This window comes from Talpa europaea (genome assembly GCF_964194135.1).
Source record: "Talpa europaea genome assembly, chromosome: 9".
In the NCBI taxonomy this organism is placed as follows: domain Eukaryota; kingdom Metazoa; phylum Chordata; class Mammalia; order Eulipotyphla; family Talpidae; genus Talpa; species Talpa europaea.
The window spans coordinates 86,941,107-86,967,305 of record NC_140076.1 but is presented as its reverse complement, the minus strand read 5'-3'; the positions used below and the strand labels follow the sequence as shown (position 1 = coordinate 86,967,305).

Here is a 26,199-nt window from a genome sequence, read left to right as displayed (position 1 = left end):
ATTTCATTTTCTATACATGATATCTACACATGATACCAGAGGATGAAACTTTCTAGGTTCAACCATTAGCCTAGCTCATCAAATTTAGGCAGGACCAAATCAAACAATAAAGCACATTGAAAAAGAAAACCAGAGTTTGTTTAGGAAACTACAAACAGTGTATTTTCCTACATCATTGGATAGCAGCTTTTTGAGAAAAACATTGCCCAAAACTTAGGTGTGGATCCCAACTGTCTTATTTGGCAAATATGCTGACAGGTTTATTTTGTACTATTCTAAATATGTTTAAACCATGACCTGTAGATTCTGGACACTAATTTTAAATGTCTCTGAAACTCTATCAGACAAAAGGAGACTTCAAAAATACCTTCTGCATAAATAGCTATTTCTAAAACATCTGGGAAGTAATGAAACAAACTAGAATTTTCATAGGGTATATTTATGAATCTCTTGTAGTTAAAGCCCTTACATAGTATACCTACAAATGTATTGCTACAGTATAAATGAAATGTAATAATATTACTCAATAAAAGCTATTTCCTGTACATTCTTTCATGTATTTTTATATTTAATGCTACATATGGTACAACACTTATTGAAATAGTTGGTATCAGCAAAGATAGCATAATATACAGTTGATTTTCTAGCTCTCACTAATGCTTTCCACTTTCTATATTACAAGAGCCTAAAATTGGGGAATGCAGCATGAGTTGAGCAGATAGCAACTGATTTGCTACTGTACACCGGGCAGGACAACAATTTGAGATGGTAAATTTTCTTCACATAGTCATACCCATTTATTTTTCATTTCCATATGATTTTTATAAACTGTTCTGTTCTTAAATGCAGGCTCCAAATGTATATCCTTAGCACTTAACAACATTCTAACAGCAAAGAGCGGTGAGTCCTACACAATATTTTAAGAACTTAACTTTAAAAAAAGTAAAAAATGTATAATCTCATGCTGTTTATTTACATATATAATTTATATATTCTATTTTTGTTTACTAGTCATAAATTTCAATCTAAAAGCTTTTAATGTATTGTTATATAAAATAATACATTCAACAATTCTAGAGCTTGCAAAATATTTTTGCCCCTCTAAAAACATCTTCATAATAAGAATCAAGTGATTATTGTGACCATGTGCTATCTGGAAATAGGGTGGAGAAGGAAATCATTTTCAATTATTTTACTTTATCTTTAATTGAGTGAAAGTCTTTGTTCAAATGATTTCTCTTGGAGTCTAGTGTAAAAGCTCAGATGATAGCAAAATAGCCTATTTAAAGTATTTCTCTCCATTAGATTAAATGTGTTCTACAGTGAGAAATTGCATCTTTGCCTATGCAATTTCTGTGAATTTAAAATAACATTTAACAACAAAATAATGCATTAGACATTTTTAAAAAGAGAAAGAATGGGGATTTTCAGCTTTGGAAATGAAATGTTAAAGCTACACAACAGTTTAAAAACCAAAAAAAAAAAAAAATGTACACATACCCTAGTTTGTGCAATACAGATTTTTAAAAATCTTGCTTTGTTAAACATTTAATAATTTACTCTTTTAAATACCTTCCCATAAAAATATTTTGACATTTACAGTTTTTTTTTAGACTATTTGGAAATATATATCTACAAATGACCTGGAGTTACAGTTTTTATTTTTCCTCTACTTTTCCTCATATCTTTGAACCTACTTCCCCCTCTTTTCCTCTTTCTTGTTTTGTCTCCTTTGTTTAGATTTTGCTCTGGAGCTCTCTCTATCTCAGAATCCTGTCTCTCAGCTGTATGCTCTGTTTGCTCTGGACTGCCAGACAGGGGTCTGTTGTTCTTGTATGAATTATGGAAATAAGGGAACCTTCAAATTCTTAAGACAGAGGCAATAAAGCAGATGGGAATCACTGCATTGAGAACAGAAAGCAATTCCCAGCATGGCGGACTGAACAACAACATGGGTACACAGACCTATTGATGTGGGGTGGGGGCTTTGAGCTGAGGCTCTCGGTTTAAATATGTCGCCCAATAGACCAAGTTAAAGATTCCAAATAGCAGCGGGAAGGCTATTCTTGACAGTCGGTCGATTTTGCTGACACTGTTAAAGGTTTTCTTGGGTTCTGGTGGTTTTGTCTCCGGTTTCACTTCTTTTGGTTCTATTGTTGCACTTTTAGCAATGGTGGCTAAGCCAGGGTCACCCCTTGCCAGATTAGGGGTATAGCTGGTTGCTGTGGGAGCATAAGTGTTGTTTTTCTTGATGAGAGGATCCTTCACTTTCTTTGGCTGTAGAAGGAAAGAGCAAAAGCATTCTGTTTAGTGAACTATGGGAAGTAGGTTTGTGAATTGCTAAGTAAAGTGAATTGCTAAGTAAAGACTTCCAATTAGAAAATGAGTAAGTTCTGGGTAATTTAATATACCATATGGTGATTAAATTATTAAGAGTATATATCTTAAATGTTCTCATTACAAAAAAGAAATAATAACTATGTGACAGAATGAAGATGGTAACTATAGTGATAATCATTTTGCAACATATCAACATATCAAATCAACACATCTGAAACCTTAAATCTACACAATGTTATATGCATTATATTTCAACAAAGCTGAAAAATGCATATAGTGTTTCCCAGGCTTTCTCAGCAAGAGAGAGAGTTGGTTTCTCCCATTTGTTCAATTTAAAATTGACTTTCAATTTTGGCAAAATTAAGCTGTACCAGCTTAGGAGCCTAACCTCAAGAGGCTTTGCAGCCTCAGCTTTTACCTGTGGGAAATGTGCTACTGTCATGTGAAGAAACCTAGACTGGACTACTGAGTGACTCATCAGAAACTGTGCAGCAGAGGCCCAGACAGCCCATATCACACATCACATGGTGAGGGAGGCTGTTAATAGATCATCTCCTCATACATCCTCCAGTTAATGAAACTACATGTATGAGCCCAGATGAGAATAACAGATGTACTACTGGGCTGTTCCCACCCCGAATACTTGGTGGTGGTTTTAGATTACGAGGTTTTGTTTTCCAGCAGATATCACTGAGCCAATTATGGGAAAATGATAAAGCAGGGTAATTCAGGGTATTCGGATTTCAGTCCTTGTGGAGTTTTATCTCCTTGTCAATGATATATTTAGTGATTGACCCCTGCCACATTGCTTAGGGTTTCTATCACATAGACATTTCTAAAATTAAAATGGATCATTACTTTGGGTTCCATGGTTCCATCCAGGTGCCACTAGCCCCACTTTTGGCTTTGAACACTTGAAATGTGATAGTCTAATTTGAGATATGCTGTGAATATTAAATGCATATAGGATTTTGAAGGCATAGTGTGAAAAAAATAATGCAAAACATCTCCTTAATGTTTTATATTATTACTATTCTAGGTTTTTATCAAAAAAATATGGAAAAACATCAAAAGGTTATCTATACCCCTATGTTCAGAGTAGCATTTTCCAAAATTGCCAAGGCATAGAATCAACTAAATGACCTTCTACAGATGACAGGATAAGGAAGTTGTAGTGTGTATACTCAATGAACTGCAACTCAGCTATTAAAATAGATGAAAGCTTGTCTTTTGCAACAACTTAGTTGGAACTTGGGGTAATTTATGCTAAGTGAAATGTCAGAAAATGAAAGACAGGTACTGTATTGTTTTACTCATACATGGAATATAAGTAACTAAAGCAAACAAATGGAAAAACACAACATAAATAACTCAGACTCTAAAAAATGCATTGGATACAAGAGATAAAGGGGAAGGGAAGTAATAAATGAAGGACAGAGAAGGGTCAGTTGGACAATGTGATGTGATGGCACTAGAGTTTGGTGCTTGGCAAGGGATATGCCCATGTTGAGGTGTGAAGCTATAATCATACAATTTTGTAAATGATTGGTAAATCAGTGCAATTTCCTTTAAAAATAATGCTGTTATAATTTTGTTTTGTTTATATGTTATGAGGATGTATTTGATCTATTTGCTGTATTACATTATTAATCTTAATTTTTGTTTGTACTTTTAGATGAGTTTACGAGACCATTTTAGATTACATGACTAGCTCATATTTGTGCTCACTAATACATCTGCTGAACAGTGTTAATCTAAAAAGTGGCTTTCATCTTCAGTATATGCTAAATCACCAGTTAAATTTTTAAAGTGTAAATGTCTTGGGCACAATGTCATATTTTGAGTCAAAATTTCTAGGGAGTGGAGCCCAGTCTTGACACTGTAAAAAAAAATCACAGATAACCTGGATGAGCTGCTAATCTTTTATTTATTTATTTGTTTGTTTATTTATTTATTTATTTATTTTAGGGTAGGGAACCCTGAAGGGGATATTTCTTTTTTCTTTTTTCTTTTCTTTTCTTTTTATATATTTCTTACATCATTTTTAATTTTTGCACAATATATGCATTTTCATCTTGGTTATAGTCCCTATACAATTCCCACCCCCCTAATGCCTCCTACACCTGCCCCCCGTAGTGTGTCTCTGATTTATAGTTGCTTGATGATTTTGATTTTTACTTTATTATGATTAGTCTTTTTCCTGGTCCATTATTTAGGTTTTCTAAATTGCTGCTGTGAGTGAGACCATCTGGTATTTTTCTTTTTCTTTCTGGCTTATTTCACTGAGCATGATCCCTTCCAGTTCCATCCTTGTTGCTGCAAATTGCATGAGTTTATCTTTTTTTTATTGCTGAGTAATATTCCATTGTGCATATGCACCACATCTTCTTGATCCAGTCATCTACTTTTGGGCATCTGGGTTGTTTCCATAGCTTAGCTACTGTAAATAGTGCTGCTATAAACATAGGGGTGCAGGTGCTCTTTTAAATTAATGATTTTGTGTCCTTTGGGTAAAAATCTAGGAGTAGAATTGCTGGATCATATGGAAACTCAATCTGTAGCAGGTTGAGGAATCTCCACACAGCTTTCCACAGTGGTTGGACCATTTTGCACTCCCACCAGCAGTGCAGGAAAGTTCCTTTTTCTCCACATCCTTGTCAACATTTGTTGTTGCTCGTTTTTTTAATATGTGCCATTCTCACTGGTATGAGATGGTATCTCATTGTAGTTTTGATTTGCATTTCCCTGATTACAAGTGATGCTGAACATTTTTTCATATGCCTGTTGGCCATTCGCATTTCCTCTTTGGAGAAGTTCCTTTTTAGCTCTTTTGCCCGTTTTTTGACTGGATTATTTACTTTGTTTTGAGCTGCTAATCTTGACCATACTGTGGACAACTTGTATTTTTATTATCAAATGAGAATAAGATATTACTTCCTGATAACCTGATACTTTTCATAAAACACAGTAAAAGGAATTTAACATGTTAATATATTGTCCAGTTCTGTGGTTTATCTGCTACTTTTTTCTCCTCTTTAAATCCTTAAGCATATTTTGGGACTATAAGAAAGGCCAAGATAGGTTTTTTTGTATTATTTCATTAAAAGTAAATGCACTTCCAAGTGCACATACACTTTTTTAAGATTTTAGATTTGGTTAATCTTTATGAAAAATAGAAATTTTCACTAATATTTGCACAAAAATAAAGTAAAAATGATTCTTTTTAAATATGGCCCAAATAACTATTATCTATCAAAAGTATATATGATTTATTTCAACACAGTTAAACAGCTATATTGGTCTTGTATTAAATCTTTTTCCTAAAAAATAAGAGTTCTGATATTCAAGGATACATAAAAAAGTATGTCCTTGAGATAAAAATGTGTATATTTTCTGATGTTAAAAAGAGGCATTGGTTCCAGGCCAACCAAAACTTTAGAGATGGATATCCTATGAGATGACTCTTTCGCAAAAGGAGTAATTCTTGGATAAGAGTTTATATTACTTATAGATTTCATCTCTCCCAGTGACAATTCATTGGCATATCCTAATTAATACTAAAATTTCTCAAGTTGTGGTGTTTTTGTTTTAAAAAAATCATATTAAGTAGAATTTAAAAAAATATCTAGTTGGCTTATCAGGAAATACAATTTTTCATCTTTTCATTTAGGGAAAAACTGTTGAGTTCCCTCATGTACTTTAAGAATCTGGTATTTATTTTAGCAATTAAATGTATGAGAATGGATCTTACATTTGATAATTTGATCACTTGATAAGTGATTGCCTATGGGGATTTTCTTTTTGTCTTCAATATATTCATTGTTACAGAATGGAAATTTAATCCTCCTGAAAACACTCACCTTGTCACAGAAATTATTTTATTTATTTTCCCAATGTCAAAATGAAACTTGGATCTCTGTGATCATATTCCCTATAATAAGCAAATTAAACTAGTAAAGCCCTAGAAATATTTTTACAGAGGCACAGATAATTTATAGAAATAATTGTTATTCTCATTAGTTATATATTGGTAATATATGTATATATATAATTTGTAAATCTATGTATGGGTAAGATAAGACATACCTATATAAGGACTCTGAATAACATGGTCTGTAGACTGTTAATGCTTTATATATTTTATTTGAGCATATATATATATATGCTTTATATTTTTTTTTTATCTGTTATTAGCTGAACAGTGGTTTCACTATCAGTGCCTTAACCCAAAATCTCTGCGTTCCAGACCAAATTCAATTCACCAAACAACTAGTCACTAACTTGCACTTAGGATTCAGAATCAGAAAGACAGAACCCTCTTGTAGCATGCAAAGAAAGCCTTAAGATTAAGCAACTTCTCCCAATGTTTGCTTATTTTACAGCTGCATGTCACCAATATTTGGAAATCACTAATTCTAAGGAGCTTTAGTAGAGTATTAGAGAGATTCTAAAATGTGCATTTTTTAAGTTTTCACACCTATGACTGGGCTATATCTTACAACTGGTAGTGTTTCATGTTCACTCCAGGTTTGGCTTTCTCTCCTTTGGGTTGCTCTTCTATTCTAGGATAAAGGGAGGTCATCAATGGCTTAAATAAGAATTTGACAATAACTCTGTCTCCACCTACTTACCCCTCTCTATAACTGGTAAACAGTCCCCTTGTTTAGTCTCTTCTCACTGCTGAACTTGTGCCAAGACTCTTGATTTGAAGATTCATATATATATATATATATATATATATATATATATGGGACAAGCATGTTTCAAGGAAGGATGAATTTTGAGGATGGTTTCTGGTACACATCACTGTAGCAGTATATCTTATACAGAACCTGTACTTGTACTATGCATGAGATCACTGGGATGTTTGGCTGATATATTTGTGGCTGAGGGGTAAATCTGAAAGATTTTTTTTTTTTGGCAGCTAGTTTCTTATTCATAGATGATTGGCACATCATATAACCAGTAACAATCCTATATTATAGATCCTCTCAGACACTTTAGTATACAGTGACTCTGTGATATCGAATGCAGCATTATTTAAGAATATTTGACCACAAACCTATATTTCCAAGGTTTGTATCAAGAGACTAGTATTCTTGCACAGAATTTAGGAAAGTTTCTATAGGGTGACTTTAGATTACTTCTAGATGTCTTCTCTCTGTTCTTTAACTTTGTCTTTTTCTTCATTCCTTCATATTTGCCTTTTGACATACAGCAGATCCTCAAATAACCATGTTTTATTATGAATAATAATAAGAAGAAAAATGATCCCTGGTTGGGACCACCGTCTATATGGAGTTTGTGTGTTCCCCAGTGTTTGCTTGGGTAATCTAGTCTCCTTCCCCATCCCAAAGACATACATGTGAGGTTCACTAACTGACCCAGTCTGAGTGTGTGTGTGTGTGTGTGTGTGTGTGTGTATGTAGATGCCCTGTAATGGAAGGGTGTTCTGTTGAGGGTTTGGTGCCACTTGAGCTGCCAGGAGAGTGTGAACTAGAATGACTTGGAAAAAGAATGAATTAATGAATGAATGGCTATAAATGATTATTGAATATGTTAGAAGTGTTTGGAATCTTTATTCAGATGCTTGGTGATATTTTTCTGACTCAAAATGTGTCCTAGCATAAACCTCTTGTTTATATCAATTAGCTTATGTTCCAGTTCATTTCGTTATATGTTATTTTGCTTAAAATCACAATTTCTAATATCCTATATTACTGTATTTTTCCTTCAAATTCTAGAACTAGAAATATTCTCTTCCCATGATTTAAAATTCACTAAATTGGTCCTAATTGGGAAATAAGAATTTTCTACAGTGAAAATTTTCCTATGTTATGATCCCTAAAATAACCTATTTTCAGAATAAAAAGTGTTCCCTGCCCTTTACTTCACTGAACATTAGAAAGAAGTGTATTTTGCAAACTCAGTTCAGTTGAGGCACTATTGTAATATACCATATAAAGTAATTAGACTCAGAAAATACTCAAAAGATGATGATTTCCAAGTTAAAAAAATTATACTTGTTTGGGTATGTTCTTTTGCTCCTAATGTCATGTTTGTTAAAACATTCCCCAAAGTAATAGAAACAGAAGCAAAGTTTACCTTTGTTTTTCTTCTTTATGCCCTTCACTGTGCTCTACATATCTGTTCATTCAAACAACCTCTTTCTTTTGCAATGACAAAATTATAGCACATAATCATTTATGGTGTAAGAAAACAAGAATCCTCATTATGCTCTCTGCCTCTGCATTCTTCATACATTCTCTCATGTGAAAACATTCCACATCATGGATTTAAAGAGACATAACAGTGATGTATCATGGGAGATATTTACCTTTTCTGGAACCACACTTTTGCCATCCCATGCATAACCTCTCTTGGTGAAATAGTTCACAGTGGCAAACTCAATCAGAGCCGAAAAGACAAAGGCATAGCACACTGCAATAAACCAGTCCATGGCAGTTGCATAAGCCACTTTTGGAAGGGAATTTCTGGCACTGATACTCAATGTTGTCATGGTGAGCACAGTTGTTACGCCTGGGGAAAAAAAATAGGTGAATGTATAGTTTCCTACTACAAAACTTCACTGGAGGTAAGCCTACTTACACAAAGGGAAACCAACAGTATCATGAATATATGGTTTCTAGTTCATTCCCTTTGGGCTTAGGATAAATGAGCTTGAATTTAACCTCCCTGTATTTTGCAGTTCATAGCATGGTAGTATTGAGGTTGGTATCTTGAGAAGCTATTAATAAGATAGTGAACTCCTTTAAATGAGCATCTTGAACATGGTGTCCTGGGTAGGAAAAGAACTAATATTCCTCACTGTCCACAATGGTAATAAAAATATCCCCCAAAAGATATTGTCATTCCATAAAACTCAGCATTTGAAATAAAGAACATGGATCTTCATTGCTTCTGAGCCACAACACATCCTTGGATCCTGAGGTCTGTTTGATATCCTACCTGTGTACCTCAAATGTATAAACCAAAAAACTGATAGCTTCTTCACAGTTGATAACTTATAAATAACTGAATTATCTTGGGATAATAATCTGTTAAATTATTAACTCTTCTGATATTATATTATTCCCGGTTCTGGAATAACTACTCTTTTAAAGAAATTCTTAGAACGCCAAGTCACATAGCTCAGAAGGTGCAAAACCAAAATTTGAACACATGTTTGTCTGATTCAAATGACTACAATCTCCCTTTCTGCTAATGTGTCTAATTTTCCCTGTTCTGCAAATCCATTCCTACTAATTAAAATTACCTATATTCAAAGCAGTTTCAATTCATTCATTTTTATCTTATTTAATAGGTATGTGAATGATGACATTCATTAATGCTCTTTAACAAATTCTCAATCTACTATATATAATGCAGTGTAGTAGGTACAATGTTGTAAGAAGGCTTTTAAAACATTTGAAAATGTGTGGGGAAAAAAATATTGTAACCCAGTAGGGGTGTTCAGGCTATATTCAATGGAGAAAATCCTGACCTCTTCAACTGGCTAGCCCCACACAAACACAGCTAGGTGGCTAAATTTTCTATGTGACTTTAAATCATTCATTATATCCTAGTTTCATGAATTTCAAGTTAGATGATGTTTGTAATTATTACAGAAAGTGATAGGATTAATAAGAAACACTGAGATTTTTATTAAATCCTATTTTTGATACAAGGTGACAGTTGTAAAAACAGACTTTCTTTGAACTTTGGAGGAGGCATTACAGAAAGTTCTGGAGTATTGTCCATATTACATAACCAGTAAATGTTTTAAGGAATATTGACTGGCAAACAGTCCCCCAATTTGAAATACTAATTTTAACTTGAGCAAAGAACAAATTTATTGGTATTTATTGGTATTTGGGGAACATAGTAACTCAATTTCAAATCCCAGCTCTATAACTGCTGAGTGACCTTGGGAAAACTGCCTCACAATTCTGAGCTTGTGTTTTGTTTTTTAAATTATTTCCTTGGAAATTAGTTTTAATAACTTTTATTATAACTTAGAGACCTATTGTAAGTATTAAATGGAAAATGTAGTAAAGTGTTTAGCACTTAGCTTGGGCAAAGTTAAATGTTATTGAAAACCCTAGTTCTTTCTGATAAATCCCTGCTACAGTAAATTACTTATTATTTATTGTTTTTTTTTTTAAACTTGGCTTACACAGGCAATGGTCATAAACAGTTTGGGAGTGGGTATTCTTAAACCAAATGTGTATGTAAATTAAAAGCAGTTAGAGAAGTAAGTGTGTGTCTGCTCATGTATGATGTTTGTGTGTGCAAGAGAGTAAGTGGTATTTTAATTCCAACTACAGAGAAAGGGAAAGGAACACAATATATTGAGTATTAAGTTCTAAGTACTGAGCCTGACAATTTAAGTATTTTATTTTTCTCACTTAACCTTTTAAACAGCACTATATATCCTTTCAACTGCAGTCTCCCATTATAGACAACTTAAGCTTAGGATAATTTACTTTGGCCCTAAAACAGGGGTTTATCTGTAGTCATGTGACCATAGTGCCTGCAAAGGAGAAAGCAGGAAGGTGAAGAATATGATATTTTAAGACTTAGGCTTCAGGGTTTTTTTTTTTGTTGTTGTTGTTGTTATTGTTGTTTTTGCCATCTGGATGCCTTTTAACAAATGTTAAAAGTTATAAATGTTATAAAAATACAACTTTTTCCTTTTGTATACCCATGACGCTCTCAGGCATCTCACACAGCTCAGAGGAATGTGCTGAGTTCAGAGTACAAAGAATAGAAACATGTACTAAACAAATGTTAAAAGGGTAAAGGTCCTGGAAAATTGTATTTGTGATTTTACTGAAGGTATAGCATTAGATTGTATATATAACTTGATACACTAAAATACTTGCCACAGCTGAATTTATAGCTATGTAGTTATGTTCACCCACCAAAAGGGCACAAGTTGGCTGAGACATCATATTGCTGAAAATGTTAAGAGCAAGGTTTCTGACTTCTAAAACTTTCCAAAATGCTTTAGAAAATTCCTTGAAAGGATGGGTGGGATTTGTTGTGGTAAGTAGATGTTTAATTTACTAAAATGCTGGGCTTGTCAAAACAACAATAACAACAACAACAAAACTAAGTAAATATCCTCTGTGTTCTAACTTATTTTTTATATTTAATTTCTAATGAATAAAAGGCTCCAAGCACATATCCACTTAGAAGTGAGCATCTTGACTAAAGTTCAGTCTTCAGTTCTAATAAGTGACTTCACACCCAGTAATACTAATGCTAGTTAATATTAAGTGCTTTCTAATATGAATAGTTATGAAGGAAAGCAAGAGTTTGAAATGAACTGTTCATTTGCTCTGTGCCTGGGATCATTCTGGATCTTGACTGAGCTGTGTTCTTAGGTTAAAGTCAAAGAAGAGATTTGGTGGTTTCCAATCTCCTAGCACCTTACTAAATTTAGAAGAACATTATTTCTTCTGGGCACTTATAGCAGAGTCTTGCTTTTTTTTCTGGAATAAGTGATTTTTCATACCTTGCTTCTTTTGAAGGATGATAACATAGGAATCTCCACACATGAATAATCCTGAATTTAGATTATAAGCTTCTTAAAGCTTTTGTTATTCAGTAAAGAACATAACATGTGCCTAGCTGATATATTTGGAAAGAACATTGATAATTGTACCTTTCACCAATAAACATGTGTTTATTTCCAAGTAAATGATATTGCCCACCACTCCTTTCCATGTCCTGCCACTGCAGGAGGATAGCACTTTGGTGGGTACAGTGTTGTCATTAAGGGCACAGACTCTACAGCCAAGTGTTTGGGTCTCACTCCAGAGTCCTTCACTAATAACGTCTGACCTTGGGTAGGTTTCATAATCTCTGGTTCCTTGTGCAGGGGATATTTTTCATTTTCAAATGAGATAATATAGGCTATTTACTAGAACAGAACCTGGTATTAAAAAAAATATTGTGTATGATTTTATTGTTATTCAAATGTTAGTTTCATGATACAACTTTCTTGAGGAATAAGATTTATGTTCAGTACTCTGCTGTATTCTGTGCTTAGAACAGTAGTGGTAGTAGCTCATAAAAGACTTCAAATAATAATTCCTTGATAAGATGAATGAGTCAGTAAGTCCATATAATGAAATCATTTGTTCATATCAGCCTTAAATATACAAAGAAGATAACATACAGTGATACTTTCAGGAAATACCACTTTATATGAAATACAAACTTCCAAAATAGTAAATTAGGGGAATTTTAATAGAGTATTCCCATTAAAAAGTTATTACCCTTTAACCAATTTTCCACTAGATTGCCTTAACTCGAAGCATCTTGGGCATTTTAAAAGAAGAATGTGTATTTGTAATTCTTCTGAAGTATACATATTAGATAAATGACATATCTCTGTACTGATCTGATAGTCATTGATGGCCTCTCCCTATGTAAGGAATCTCTGCATTCATCATGTAAAGAGGTAATTCTGCTGACATTTTCTCAAAATTTGCAAAAATTGCACTGATACAGGATTCTGTATTCTAAACTTATGATTTAAATATTAATGTTTCCATGTATGTTTACAATCTAATATAATACATTTAATTTCTGCTTCATTCTATTTCTCTCCCCAAAAAGATCATATCAAATGTTTGTTAATCTCATCTATTTGCATGCACTACAGCTTGCTATTTAAGAAAAGATTTTTTGAATCATGCCATAATGAGAATGGAATGTATTGAACCTGTCTATTGTATTAACTACACAGTTTAATGTATGATTATTTTTTCATTCTATTTGCAATGTCACTGACATGATATACTTGTCCTTGAGACCCTTGCATGCACTTCTTAACTGGCACTTACCAAAGACAGTCCTGGCTGGTACAGACTCTCTGTTAAGCCAGAAGGAGACTTGGGAGAGAATAACAGTCATTATGCATGGCAAGTATGTTTGAATAACAAAATAGCCAATCTTTCTCTTCAGGTGGAAATGAGTGGTCATAACAACATATTCTCCTAGAGGGTGAAAGAGACAATAAGGTTGAGTATTTTGACCTTGAAAAGGAGTTATCTTTGAGTTGTTATTCAGCAGCAACAGAAGCCTGAAAATTAGACATATCCTTTCTTGTGAGACATGTGGTTGCTAGAGAAAACACCTCTTATTCAAGAAAGAAAAGGTACATTAACATACACCAAAATGGCTCTGAAGATGATATTGAGTTGCCAGAGAGCTCAAGGATTTCCTCACATCATACATTTAAGAGAACTGTCTGCATATGTATTTACAGATTGACTTGAATGACCATGAAGGTAATGAGTTAATATTTGATGAGATGACAAAAGGGTTAGAACAGAACAGGTCCACAGTTTGTTCACTTTAGGAAATATCCAGGCTGTCTAATGGAGGAGCTTGGATGTCCAACTCAGGAGGACTGAATTCTGGCCCATCACTGCCTTTCAGTGGTTCTCCAGATGAAAGGTGTTTAACTGAGCCTGATCTTTGAAATGAGGAGAGTGGCATAGAATGCATAGTTTCTCAAAGTTTATTTTGAGCTACATCTTCATCAGAATCTAGAAGGTTGTTTTTTTTTTTTTAAGATAACATCTGAAGTTTATCATTTATTTATTTATTTATATGTTTAGTTTTGTTGCTGATAATAAATGGCCTAGAAGGTTTTGAAAATGTAATTCTTTAGGGCCTATCTAGATACACAAACCATTCTTTGAGATGGGGCCATTTCTAACTAGCTTTTGAGCTTTCCCAAATCCTAGCCTGATCTGGGAAACAGTGGATGAAATAGATACTCTCCATGACTCTGCATACTCCACAGGCTGATTTCCTTTACAAATCCAAAGCAATAGCCATACAATGCTAATTTCAGGAGGTTTTTTTTTTTTAATTGATATTGTCATATTTCCTCAATTACAAATCTTAGAAGATTTTTTTTTTTAAGATTCATCCAATTTATGCATACAAGAACTGGGATACAAGCCAGAGGTGTGGGGCTGAGAGGATTCACTAGAGACAGAGTTGGGAGCAAAACAGGCAGACTGACTGAAATACACTGCTGAGGGAAGCAGTGGGCGAGCCAGGAGAGGTCTGCTGCGCCATATGAATTTGCAAACTGGCCAGGGATCGGACTTGTGCTACAGTGACTGCAGATAGCTTTATAGGTTGTGTCTTAACCTCTTGCGCCACCAGGGTGGCCCCAAATCTTAGAAGTCTTTAATTTTATTCACTCTAAATATATGCTTAACCATGTGGGTGGGTAGATAAACACAATGTATTCTTAAGAAAATACCACTCTGGTCTTCACATTTTTCTACTTTTCTCCTTCCCTTGAATCCAAACTTTTCTACTCAGTCACCAATTTATGTCACAGCTCTTGGCCAGCCAGCTTCCTCCTCCCATAATGTGACTGTAACTGTTCATGACCACTTAATATCTATACCTGAACATCTCCATCTTAAAGATCTCAGTCTTCATTCTGGCTGCTCAACTTCTTTGCAGCTTTAAGAATTATACTATGCCGATTTCCCCTATTGTCTTTATTCATATTCTCCCTTTATCTGTCACTTTCATCAGTACTTTCTTCTATAAATCATTGATTATTTCAATTAGCATTTATTTAGCTCCTTCTATATGTCAGGTACTAATCTTCATCTTTCTGTAAAGTAAATGTTAAAGTTCTTGTCTACAGTTTTCTTCTCCATTTCTTCTCAACTCTAACAAGGACTTTTTCTCCTCATCTCTGCTCCTTATGTTATTTTTAGCCAGCAGTCTGCCATATCTATATCTCTAACTAACTTTGCTTTTAATCATGACCTGTATTCCCAAATATCTATAGACCTTGGGGATCCTAGATTTTAATTTTTTAGTGATGCCACTGACTAATATATCAAAACTGATATTAGTTTACCTCTCCCATAAAAAATAATGACTATCATATAGCAGAGCTGTTTCTCCACTTGCGTCTCTCTCCTAATTCATGGCACTGCCATCTTTCTGTTCACTCAGGCTAAAAATGTGGAACTAATCCATGGATGTTAAGAAGGGCTTCAGAACAAGACAACAAGGAATCAGCTGATCATTATAATTTTAATTTTGCAGTATCTCTCAAACTATCTCTTATCATTGCTTACTGCTTTTATCTCCCTTGTAGATTTATTACAATCTATTTATCTTATTTATGTTCAGTATTTTTTTTTAGAGGCATGCTTTATTTATTTATTTGTTTGTTTGTTTGTTTGTTTGTTTGTTTTGTTTATACATGCACTGGTACAGTCAGAAGTGCGGGAGGGTGAGAGAATTCACCAGAGCCAGAGCGGGGAGCAGAGCAGGCAGAAGGACCGAAGTACACTGCTGAGGGGAGCAGGGGGCGGCAGGAGAGGTCTGCGCGCCATGTGGGACCCTCCTCCGGTGGCCGGGGAGCAGCCAGGGATCGAACCGGCGCTGCAGAGGCTGCGGGCAGCTTCGCAACTCAGCGCTCAACCGCTGCCCACCGGGGAGGCCCTGTTCAGTATTGCTTAACTCTAGTAGTCCTTAAGTTGTGATGTCAGAGTGATCTTTTTAAAGTGTACACAAATACTTTGAAAAACCTAAATGGATTCCCTGTATCTATATCAGCATTTCCCAACCTCAGCACTACTGACATTTATTTATACACTTATTTTTTAAGATTTATTTATTTTATACAAGAACCAGGGTACAGACCAGATGCATGGGAGGGTGAGAGGATTCACCGGAGACAGAGCAGGGAACAGAACAGGCAGACTGACGAAATACACTGCTGAGGGGAGCTGCGGGCGTGGCAGGAGAGGGCTGCTGCACCATGTGGGATTCTCTCTGGCCGGCTGGGATTGAACCTGCACTGCGAAGGCTGCCAACAGCTTCACAGTGTGGCGCTCAACCGCCTGCGCCAACAGGAAGACCCCACTGACATTTTAGACCAATAACTGTTTGTTGTTGTTGTTGTTGTTGTTGTTGTTTTTTCTGGAGGACTATTAAGCCACATCCCTTCCCTCTACCCCATAAGAGGACAGTAACAAAGCTCTCTCCTCCCCTAGTGTGACAATCAAACCAGCTAAACCATATTTCAGACTCTCTACCTTATAGGTCTCTCATGCACTCCAGTCTTCTGTCTCAACACACAGTTTCACACTTCAATATCCTGACCTATGAAATTCCCTACTTGACATCTTCTGTTGCTGAATATTTTGTCCTGTTATGGACTGAGTTCAGCCCAATTATTGGGTCCCTCATGGAGTAGGAAGGAAAGTGCTGGAGAGAAAAGTACACTTGCTTTGGGAGCAAATGAATTTGGGGTCAAAGCCCAGATATTCTGTTTTCTTGCTGGGTAGACTTGGGCAATTCACTTAAACACTCTGATCCTAAGTCTTTTGACCCTTAAAATAATGAAAAGTATTTTGTAGGGAAAATAAAAAATAAGAGCTCTAATTAAGACCATGTTATATAGGTGCGGGGAGGAGGGATTAGGGTCAAAATAACAGGGTATGGGAATTGTATGGGTCTATAACCAAGATGAAAATGCATGCATTGTGCAAAATTGAAAAATGACATAAAAATTATATAAAATAAAATTTAAAAAAATAATAAAATTTAATTTATGTTTGTTTTCCCTCCTCTTCAGTCAGAATGGGTAGATATTAGAAAAAAATGCATTTACTCTCTGTAGTAGGAAATCATCCATACATTCATGTATGCTTTCACTGTTGTTATTAATGATCACATCTGCTTTTTACTGATAAACTCTAAATTCAACATCATATTTAGCTCCTGTTTACATTTATAATAGTAATACCTCATAATTTGTATTTTAGCTAGTTTTGTGCAACTATCCCTCCAACCAAACTGAAAACTATTTCAGAAGGCTATTTCCTTAGCTATGGCAGGCCCATACATATCCTAAGCATTCAGTACTTGCCAAGGGCGAAAGGGATGCACTAAGACTTAAGGGCTCTCATTCAAATCAACACCTATGAGCATCTCTCTCAAAAGTTCATAGAATGTTAATTAACTTATTTCCAGTTTCTGGAGATACCTTGGGTGATGTCTCTACAGTCATCTATAAAAACTGCAGAATTGAGGCTGCTAGAGGGGGGAGGGAAAATGGGAGTGGGAACAAGGAGGGTAGAGGTCCAGTGGCCTTGGGCCAAGGACAATGGGTGCTGTGGCAGCACACATCTGAGGAGGTGGAGACCTATACCCTTAAATCATATATAGTGTTGTAAACCACCGTTACCTCAATAAAATAAATAAATAAGCATTTCAAATTTGAGAAAAATGCAGGAAAGTAATATACCCAGGACCCTGCTAATGTACAGACTTATGTGGACAGAAACATGTTGTATTTCACCCTCCTAGCATTATGCAGTATGCATTATTATTCCTAACCATTCAGTTGTGATCTACAAAATGTCATGAACTCAAAGAACAAAATTCCATCTTTATATAATGCCAGAAAAATGAGTGTCTACGTACATTCTATTATTTTTTTTTTTGTTTTTAGTAATATGAAATTTGGGGAGATGCTGCAAAGAATATGATCTTGGAGATCTGAAGAACTATTATTTGATACTGCATCTGTTTCATAAGTCACTTCCTCACAAACAAAGAGAAAAAGAATAGGGTAATTTGAAGTCTTTTAAAATCATCTTCCTAAATGAAAGTAAATCTAAGAGTTTTGGTGAAAAATGTTTAAATAAGGAATGGAAAGAGAAGAAAAATCAGACTAATGTTAAAAATGAAAGAAAAACTGAACAAAAAAATAAAATCAGCTTCCTAAATTGGGTTGAAAGAATGTCTAGACATCAAGTGCTTATGCACTAAGCATGTCAAATTCTTTTCCTCTAATTCAGCATTCTAGGAGAATTGTAATTCAAATATCCTTACACATCATGTAACCCTGAGGGAAGCTTGTAAATTAGATGTGACAATATTTCTGATACATTACAATACAAAATTGAGGAGAGTGGAAGAACAGAAACAGGCCTATGATTTTGAAAAGCAGAGTAGACCTGGCACCATTCTCTGCCATCTCAAATGTCTCTTACTTAACGAGTAAAGCCCTTGCTTAACTTTCTTTGACTTCATTCAATTAAAATTAATAGTATTTTACTTAACTCTTTCTTGTGTTGTGTGAGGATAAAATGAAATAATAGAAATGAAGATTTTTTTTTTTAAATCCAAGTCAAGTGTGGAAAAATAAAATAGGAATGCATTCTTCCTCCAGCTCAAGAAATTAGCCATCCACTGCTTTAATAAATTGTTGTGCACATTACGTCTGTGTGCAGCTGTCATTTTCTTTCCAGGTTTCTTGACTTTGTGTTTTCCTTCATGCTACTGTTTTTCTAGGAGAAATGAAGTATCATCATTGAGGGAAGGTTTGGTATTTTACTATCTGCTCCACATAGTACTGAAATAGACATACAAAAACAGTGGATCTAGTTTTAGGTAGCTTACCCTCCCTGAACCTGAATCTCATCAGAAACAAGAACAAGTTGACCAGATGATGTAGAGGTCTCACCCTGAGCCCATCTTCATCTTCCATGGTTAGCTATTTCTCTGGAGACCTATACCGGGTTGTGAACAGGGAAGCCCCGAGTCTCCTCTGGTGAATGCCATTGTTTCCTCATAGGGAAGGTAGCTGCTTTCCTCATTCATGCTGACCCTGCAGGGTCTTCCTTAAAATCTTCCTTAAAATCTAAAATTAACACATCTAGAGAAGACTACCTCAAGGAAAGAGGACCCCACAATTTCTTTTGGTCATTTGTTCTAAGGATAAAAATTAGTCATTCACGAAAAAGATGTACCTTATTTAATAAATCCAACCTAAATTCCTTTGATAGGATCTGGAAATAGTCATGCTTGTGTGTATTTTATAAAGCATCATATGACATTCTCATTGTTTTCTGACCATGTTATTTTTATACCGAATAACTAGATTATTTTTCTTGTTCATGTAAGTCAGATTTTCGTATCTTTCAATCACTGTTGTGACTTTTGCATGGTCTTCCCTTACAGAATTACTTAGGCAGAATAATGTAGTGTAGTAGGGAGACAAAAGGGACTATGCCTGGAGTCTATTTCCAAGCTGCCTTCCTTGCTGCTCCAAGCAGAAATGACCTCCTCTTTATGTCATCATGCTGCTCTCATACTCACACTGTCAGTAGTAGTAGTGGTAGTAATATCTAATATGTATTGCAAATTTTTTATATGCCAGATACTCTGCTAAGCAGTTAACATGCACTTTTCTCATTTTAATCTCACAGTGGTTCATGAAGTAGATTCTCTTATTATCTTAGTAGTGCATGAGAAAAGATGAAATAGAAATATCTTACCAAAGGTCACACAGTTAATTAGTGGTAAAAGTAGCATTCCAATCCTAGCATATTAACTCCAGAGAACACACTCTTAAAGTCCTTGCTGTAGCACACTGTTACATTTCACACATGACTATCTTGACGTTTACTAGTGCGACGACATGATTGAGAGCATGTATTCTGTATCTAGGCTACCCAAATCCCATCTCTGCCACTGTCCAGTTATGTGACCTTAGAAAAATTGTTAAGCCTCTCTGCAGCTCAATCATATCCCATTTGTAAATTGGGGATAGGAATAATATTAGACAATACTGCATCCTAGCTTTGGTGTGAGGATTAGAACAGTGCCTATACATGGTGTCTACTGTCAGCTGTGAGCCTCTTCAGGGCAGGGAGAGTGTGTCCTTCATAATATTCCTCCACTTTTTTTTTTTTTTAAGATTTGTTTATTTATTTATACAAGCACTGGGTACAGTCAGAAGCGCGGGAGGGTGAGAGAATTCACAAGAGCCAGAAGGAGGAGCAGAACAGGCAGACTGACGAAGCATACCGCTGAGGGGAGCAGCGGGCGGCAGGAGAGGTCCTTGCCATGTGGGACCCTCGCCCGGTGGCCGGGGATCGAACCGGCGCTGCAGAGTCTGCGGGCAGCTCCACAACCCAGCGCTCAACCACTGCGCCACCAGGGAGGCCCTATTCCTCCACTTTTAATTGTACTGTTGAACTTAGTAAATGAGCAAATCTTTGAAGGAGTAAGTGGATAAATGAAGGAAGATCGGAGAGTTGGATTTATAAACTGTTTGAATTCATCCCTCTACATGCCTGAAAAGGATTTGTTCTACCAGATGAAAGTGTACTTCAAACTAGCCCTCAACTCATTGTCTTCCCCCAAATCTTTTTTAAAGATTTATTTATTTATGGATACAAGAGTTGGGGTACAGGCCAGAGATGCGGGGAGGGGGGGTGAGAGGATTCACCAGAGACAGAGTGGGGAACAGAACAGGCAGCCTGACTGAAATACACTGCCGAGGGGAGCCGCGGGCGAGACAGGAGAGGTCTGCCTTGTCATGTGGGTTGTTCCCTGGCTGGCCGGGGATCAAACTCATGCTGCAGAGGCTGTGGACTGCTTCATAGGGCGGTGGCCCCTTGGGCCACCAGGGAAGCCCTCTTCCCCCAAATCTGACAGCAGCCTCCAAGGAAAGGATAGTACTTCTAATGTGTTTGCAGTGAGTTTTTTAAACCAAGTATTGGATTGAGCTTCATATTTTCCTTATTATTTCACTTAGGTGACCTGGAAGCATTTTGACCTTTAAGAGGACACTAGTAAACATGTGAGTGTGTGTTTCCAGGTGTGCTTGTGGCAGGCACATGGGGCATTTCTAACCTTCTGAGAGGTGATTTGAATTGATTTGCTCCCCACAGAGAATCTTAAGATGGAAGAAGAGGCCTTTTACTAATCATTCTCAATGTGTGTGCTCCTTCCTGCCATCATTCCTAGTCTTCTGGCAGAAACAGGGAGGTAATAGCATTCTTTGTCATTTATCTTCATGTTTTCAGGGTTCCACAAGGAGATGTGAAATATAGCATTGAACACCTTACAAAATATCTCTATTTCTTCCCATGGAAATCTATTGAGGTGGATTTTGATGAACTAAAATAGACCCAGAGGAAGTGTAGCTCAGTGTCTCATTGTGAAGCTGAAAATGTATATCAAACTGAACTCTCACCATTTGAAAATTTGTTCATTATTCTCCTTAGTAACCACCACCCCCCACATCCATTATGGGGATGATAAGAAAAAGTTTTATTTTGTATAGATGAACTTGCCTCTCTAGTGCAGAATGACAACTTTCAACAGACCTAACTTATGATTTATAGCCAGTTTGATGGTGTAGGTTGGACCATTGTCTCATTGCTGCATTTTATGACTCTATCTTTTCTGAGAACTAGAGTGTAAGTTGGCTGAATCATTTAGAAGATCAGTGAGGTCTCCAAGGTCATCAGACTAAGACTTGGATACTGGTGTACAAAAAGGGATACAATGACATGTCAAAGAAAGTAGCTCTAAAACCATAATGCAGACACTCCCTCCTCCAAGCAACCTTCATTATTTTATATCATATACTTCTATGATATGCATGCTACTGCACTGGAAGGATTACTTCCCTTCTATCCTTCAACCTCCATTCTAATAATCATGGAAGGAGAATTTCTGGAAGAGAAGTTCTGTGTCTATTATTCTTAAAGTCCTGTGCCTAGCATACTGAACACTTGACTCCCACCTGATATAGATAAGCAAAATGTAAGTCAACCCCTTCAGCAATCCTTCCTTGGTTATCCTAGCCTGGATTCATTTGATACTCATTAATTCAAAATATTTATTTAGTGCATCCTCTGTTTCAGCCTCTATAGTAAATAATAGGGAAACAAGACAGACATGGTCTCTGCCCTCACAAAAATGTTAATCACAGCACTTACCACCCATTTTGATAATTATAGTTTATGTGTTTGATTTCCCTTAGACTTCAGATTCCTTGTGAACAAGATCTCTTCCTTGTCTATCATTATATCACTAGTGCCTGCCACAATATCCAGTTTATAATAGCATTCAATTTTTAAAAAGTAAACACTGCCGAGTTTAGTATCTTTTCCATCATGAATTATGAGGAAGGAAATTTTTAAATATTATGTATGTACTGGAATGTTTGTAGGACTATAGCAACAACTATTACTTATCATTTTGAGAATCTATTATGTAACATTCTACTTGATGTTTTATATTATCTCATCTTAATGCAGATTTATAGAATGCCCATTTTTAGAACAGACCAGAGTTCCTAATTGTGTAAATGACTTTCCCAAAGACACAAGGCTTCTTAGTATCAGGACAGGTCTTGAGACCACGTCTGCAAAGTCTAAGACCTTTTCATTGTGCCAGGTGCATTTCAAATATAGATAAAGCCAAGGGAAAATATTCTCCATTTTCAAAACAAAAAATATAAGTATTTGGACTTCTAGGGTAGCCATGTATGCTTTAAAGTGAGTAAGTTAAAATAAGAAAAAGATCCTGTCAGAGAATGATCATGGCCTCAGTACAAAGTCTGAAATCAAAGAAAAAAATTTTTTTTTCTGAGAAAAAGAGTACTGGTGCCTTTATTTTTTACTAATTTGTATTTCTTTAGAAATGAAAGTAAGTAAGTAATTCAAAATGTTAAAGACAGCCATAAGAGTAGAGTCTGAGTCTTAAATAATGAAATGTAATTGGGATGAGGGTGTGTAAGCTGATATTCTAGCCTTAAGCTCACATTTCATAGGTTAGTCACAAATGGATACTTGTGTAACTAAACTCTTACCTTTTTCTTAGAACAACTTCACACATTTAAAATTTTGGAACTCGTGGGGCCTCCCTAGTGGTGCAAGGGGTTAAGTCTAAGAACTATGAAGCTGTCGGCAGCCACTAAAGCACCAGTTCCATACCTGGCCAGGGAGCTAACCCACGTGGTGCAGCAGACCTCTCTCTCCCACCTGCTGCTCCCCTCAGCAGTGGATCTGCCTGTTCTGATGCCCACTCTGTCTCTGGTGGATCTTCTCACCAGCCCTCTGCATCTACACCCCAACTCGTGTGTGCATAAATAAATAAATCTTAAAATTCTGAAACTCACTCTTCCAAAATTAATAGTGTCTGATCTAGTTCTGAGTATTTGTTGGAAAAAGAGCTAATCACTAAGAAGGATGGCAAATCACCTTCTTTAAATCCCAAAATGAAGTGATCAGTAGTACAATTCTGTTTCTGCAGGTTTTAGCTATGGAAATCCTGGAGATACGAATGGATTTGTAGAAGGAATTGGCTTTTTTTGCATCCTGTGCATAATATTCACTGCTACAAATTCACCAAGATTCATTGAATTGTGACAGTAAACGGAGCTTAGATGATATTAATAGCTAACATTTATTAAGAACATTTTATGTGCCAGGAACTGTGACAAGTACTTTTCATGGATTTAATTTATTTTTTCCAACAACCCTGTATGGTTACTATGATCAACTGGCAAGGTAAAGGAATAAAGATTTAACCAAGCATTCTTCCCTAAGAGTTCATATATTTAAATGCTGTTATACACTGATTACATAGAACCCATTCAACAAAACAGTGGCCAACGGACACCAAATGATAAGGTTTAAGGTCACATGTCTTTAGAATTTATGCTAGTCCCAGTTAAACTGTTTCCCAGTTTATTGCCCCCCACCTCTCCCCCTCCTTTATTCTCTCCTTCTCCCTCTCCCTCTCTCACTTGTTAAAGGCCTCACTTAATTCTTACAAAAAACCTTTGTACTCTCCTCCATGTCTGGAGTCACCAAATGACACTTACCTGTACTAGACTGAACAATTCCAGAGTCTACTGTTTGTCCAAGAAGATCATACTGGTTTAGACGTGACCCATCTTCTGCTACAACCACTGAGCGTGCTGGTTCTCTGGTCCACTCATACACAACTTCTGCTCTTGTATAAGCATCTAAAATGAAAGAATGGAAAGTGGCCCATGTGTCCTGTCATTTGGTTCTCCTAATTAGTTAGTCTGTTCTACCAGCTTCATATATTTTCCACCATGTGGTTCCAGTAGGCAGGTTGGGAATGGAGAGCCCATATTCCTTAGATTGATAAAACTAAAACAAATTTTCCTTATTTGTTCAGGTATCTGTGCACTCTTACATTACAAAGGACAAAGTACCTTGCTGAGAATACAGTAATGAACATCACAAATAAGATTCCCTGATCTTGTGGAACATGCATTGCAGTTGTGAGGACAAAACAGATAAGCAAATAAATACATAATTTCAAGTAGTTTTAAGCATATTAAAGTCACAAGCAACAGGTAAGGGGGCAGAGAATGAAGAATGTGGCACCTACTTTAGGTAAGAGATTCAGAGGGTCACTGAAGAGGTGCCATTTATATAAATACATGACAAAAATGAGGGAGTGAGGGGCTATCTGAAAGTCTTGAGAGGAATTTTGCTCCTCTAGGGCAGGCAAGGATTTGAAATGTTTGAGGAAGAACAGGAAGATCAATGTGATGAGACTGAAGTTCATGAGCAATGAAATGAGGGTACAGTCAGTAGCCTGGGTCCAGATTATGTGGAGCCAGAAAGGATAATAAATACAAAAAAGTAACAGTGGACTTTTTTCTGAAAACCCATTTTTAAAGGAAATCTGATTTTACTTCTTTTTCTATTACCTTTTTTATAAAAATATTTACAGTAATAATGATAAGGAGGAGGAGGATTATACCAAATAGATCCTTACACTTCTCAATAATTTTCATTTTCCATGCCAGTTTTTAATCTAGCCATCTTTCTATATGCCAGGTTAGGTCATAATCATAATCTTTAAGTCATTTAGGTTGGGGAAGGAGGCATACTGAGTAAAAAGGAACAGAAGGAATTCCATAGCTTTTCTATTTCTAGTCACAGACCGTCCATTTCATAGAGGTTAAAATGAGGGAAATACTTTAATATGTCTAGATGTAGAAAGATTAATAATCTAAAGACTGTCACATTAGCAAAAGCAATTGCTTCTAGGGTTTTTGAGAAGAATATAAGCTAGCAAAAGATGGCCCACTATGGAAACTCTACTCCTTGGCCAGCTTCACTAGAAATAGGGCCTAGGGCTCACAATACTTTTAAGAGTCCACAAACATATTGTATATACTTTAAAATTAGACCAAAAATTAATATATAATTCAATCTAAGCATGATTATGTTCATCTTTACAGTCATTAAATTTTAAAATAATCTTTAATGTCAGTGTATGTTTTTGAGAATTGTGCTATAAGGCAAAGTCTCTAGGACCCATAAAAGTCACAATGCATCCTTACCTGACCTCACTCTACCCCAAGGTAACCAGGCTGAGTGTTTGTTCAGTACTGAGTGCTCGAAGCCAAGTACTGTAAGGTATATAATGATGGCTGCTTTCTTCCATGCACATCAGCAGGAAGCCCAAAACAGGCTGCAAGATTTGCTCTCACCCTCTGACCCAAAGTGTCTTTAAATGACATTTTTCTCTTGGGCAACTGATGCAGAAAAATGTAGTAAGCATTACCTTGATGATTACTTGGGTATCCTGTCTGCTCCAATATCTTTTTTTGGTACCAATTTACAGGTAACTTTTTAAACAGACTTTTTCAGACGTTAGACTACACTGGGAAGTAATTTAGTCATTATTGCTTCTTTCATGAAACTTGCAAGAGTGACAAATGGACAATTGGGAATTCGTCATCATGGACTTTTCTTTTTTGTAACTGTGGTTGTCCTTCTTGACTTTTTTCCACTGTACTATTCTTTATGTATTAATGTCCCTTTATTTACTTTCATTGAGTATAATTGGCACATATGTAAGACATTTAAAGTGTACACCATGGGGGATTTGATATACACATATGTGAAAGGTTTCCTCCCATCAAGTAACCATGGCTTTGGCTTTAAAAATATCAACATTGCACATACTAGAATGATTCATTTGTTAAGAGGC

General features: G+C 35.9%; 1 protein-coding gene across 1 annotated transcript in view; it reads right to left on the bottom strand.

Moving 5' to 3' along the window:
• Nucleotides 1–1,965: 1,965 nt before the first annotated feature.
• GABRA1 (gamma-aminobutyric acid type A receptor subunit alpha1) overlaps nt 1,966–26,199 on the bottom strand; it is a gene marked incomplete at both ends in the record, with an annotated part of 56,773 nt that continues 32,539 nt past the window's right edge. Inside the window, 4 exons of the mRNA XM_084243357.1 lie at nt 1,966–2,277; nt 8,678–8,880; nt 13,197–13,349; nt 24,044–24,187. Coding sequence (XP_084099483.1) covers nt 1,966–2,277; nt 8,678–8,880; nt 13,197–13,349; nt 24,044–24,187 — 812 coding nt within the window. The remainder of the gene's footprint in view (nt 2,278–8,677; nt 8,881–13,196; nt 13,350–24,043; nt 24,188–26,199) is intronic.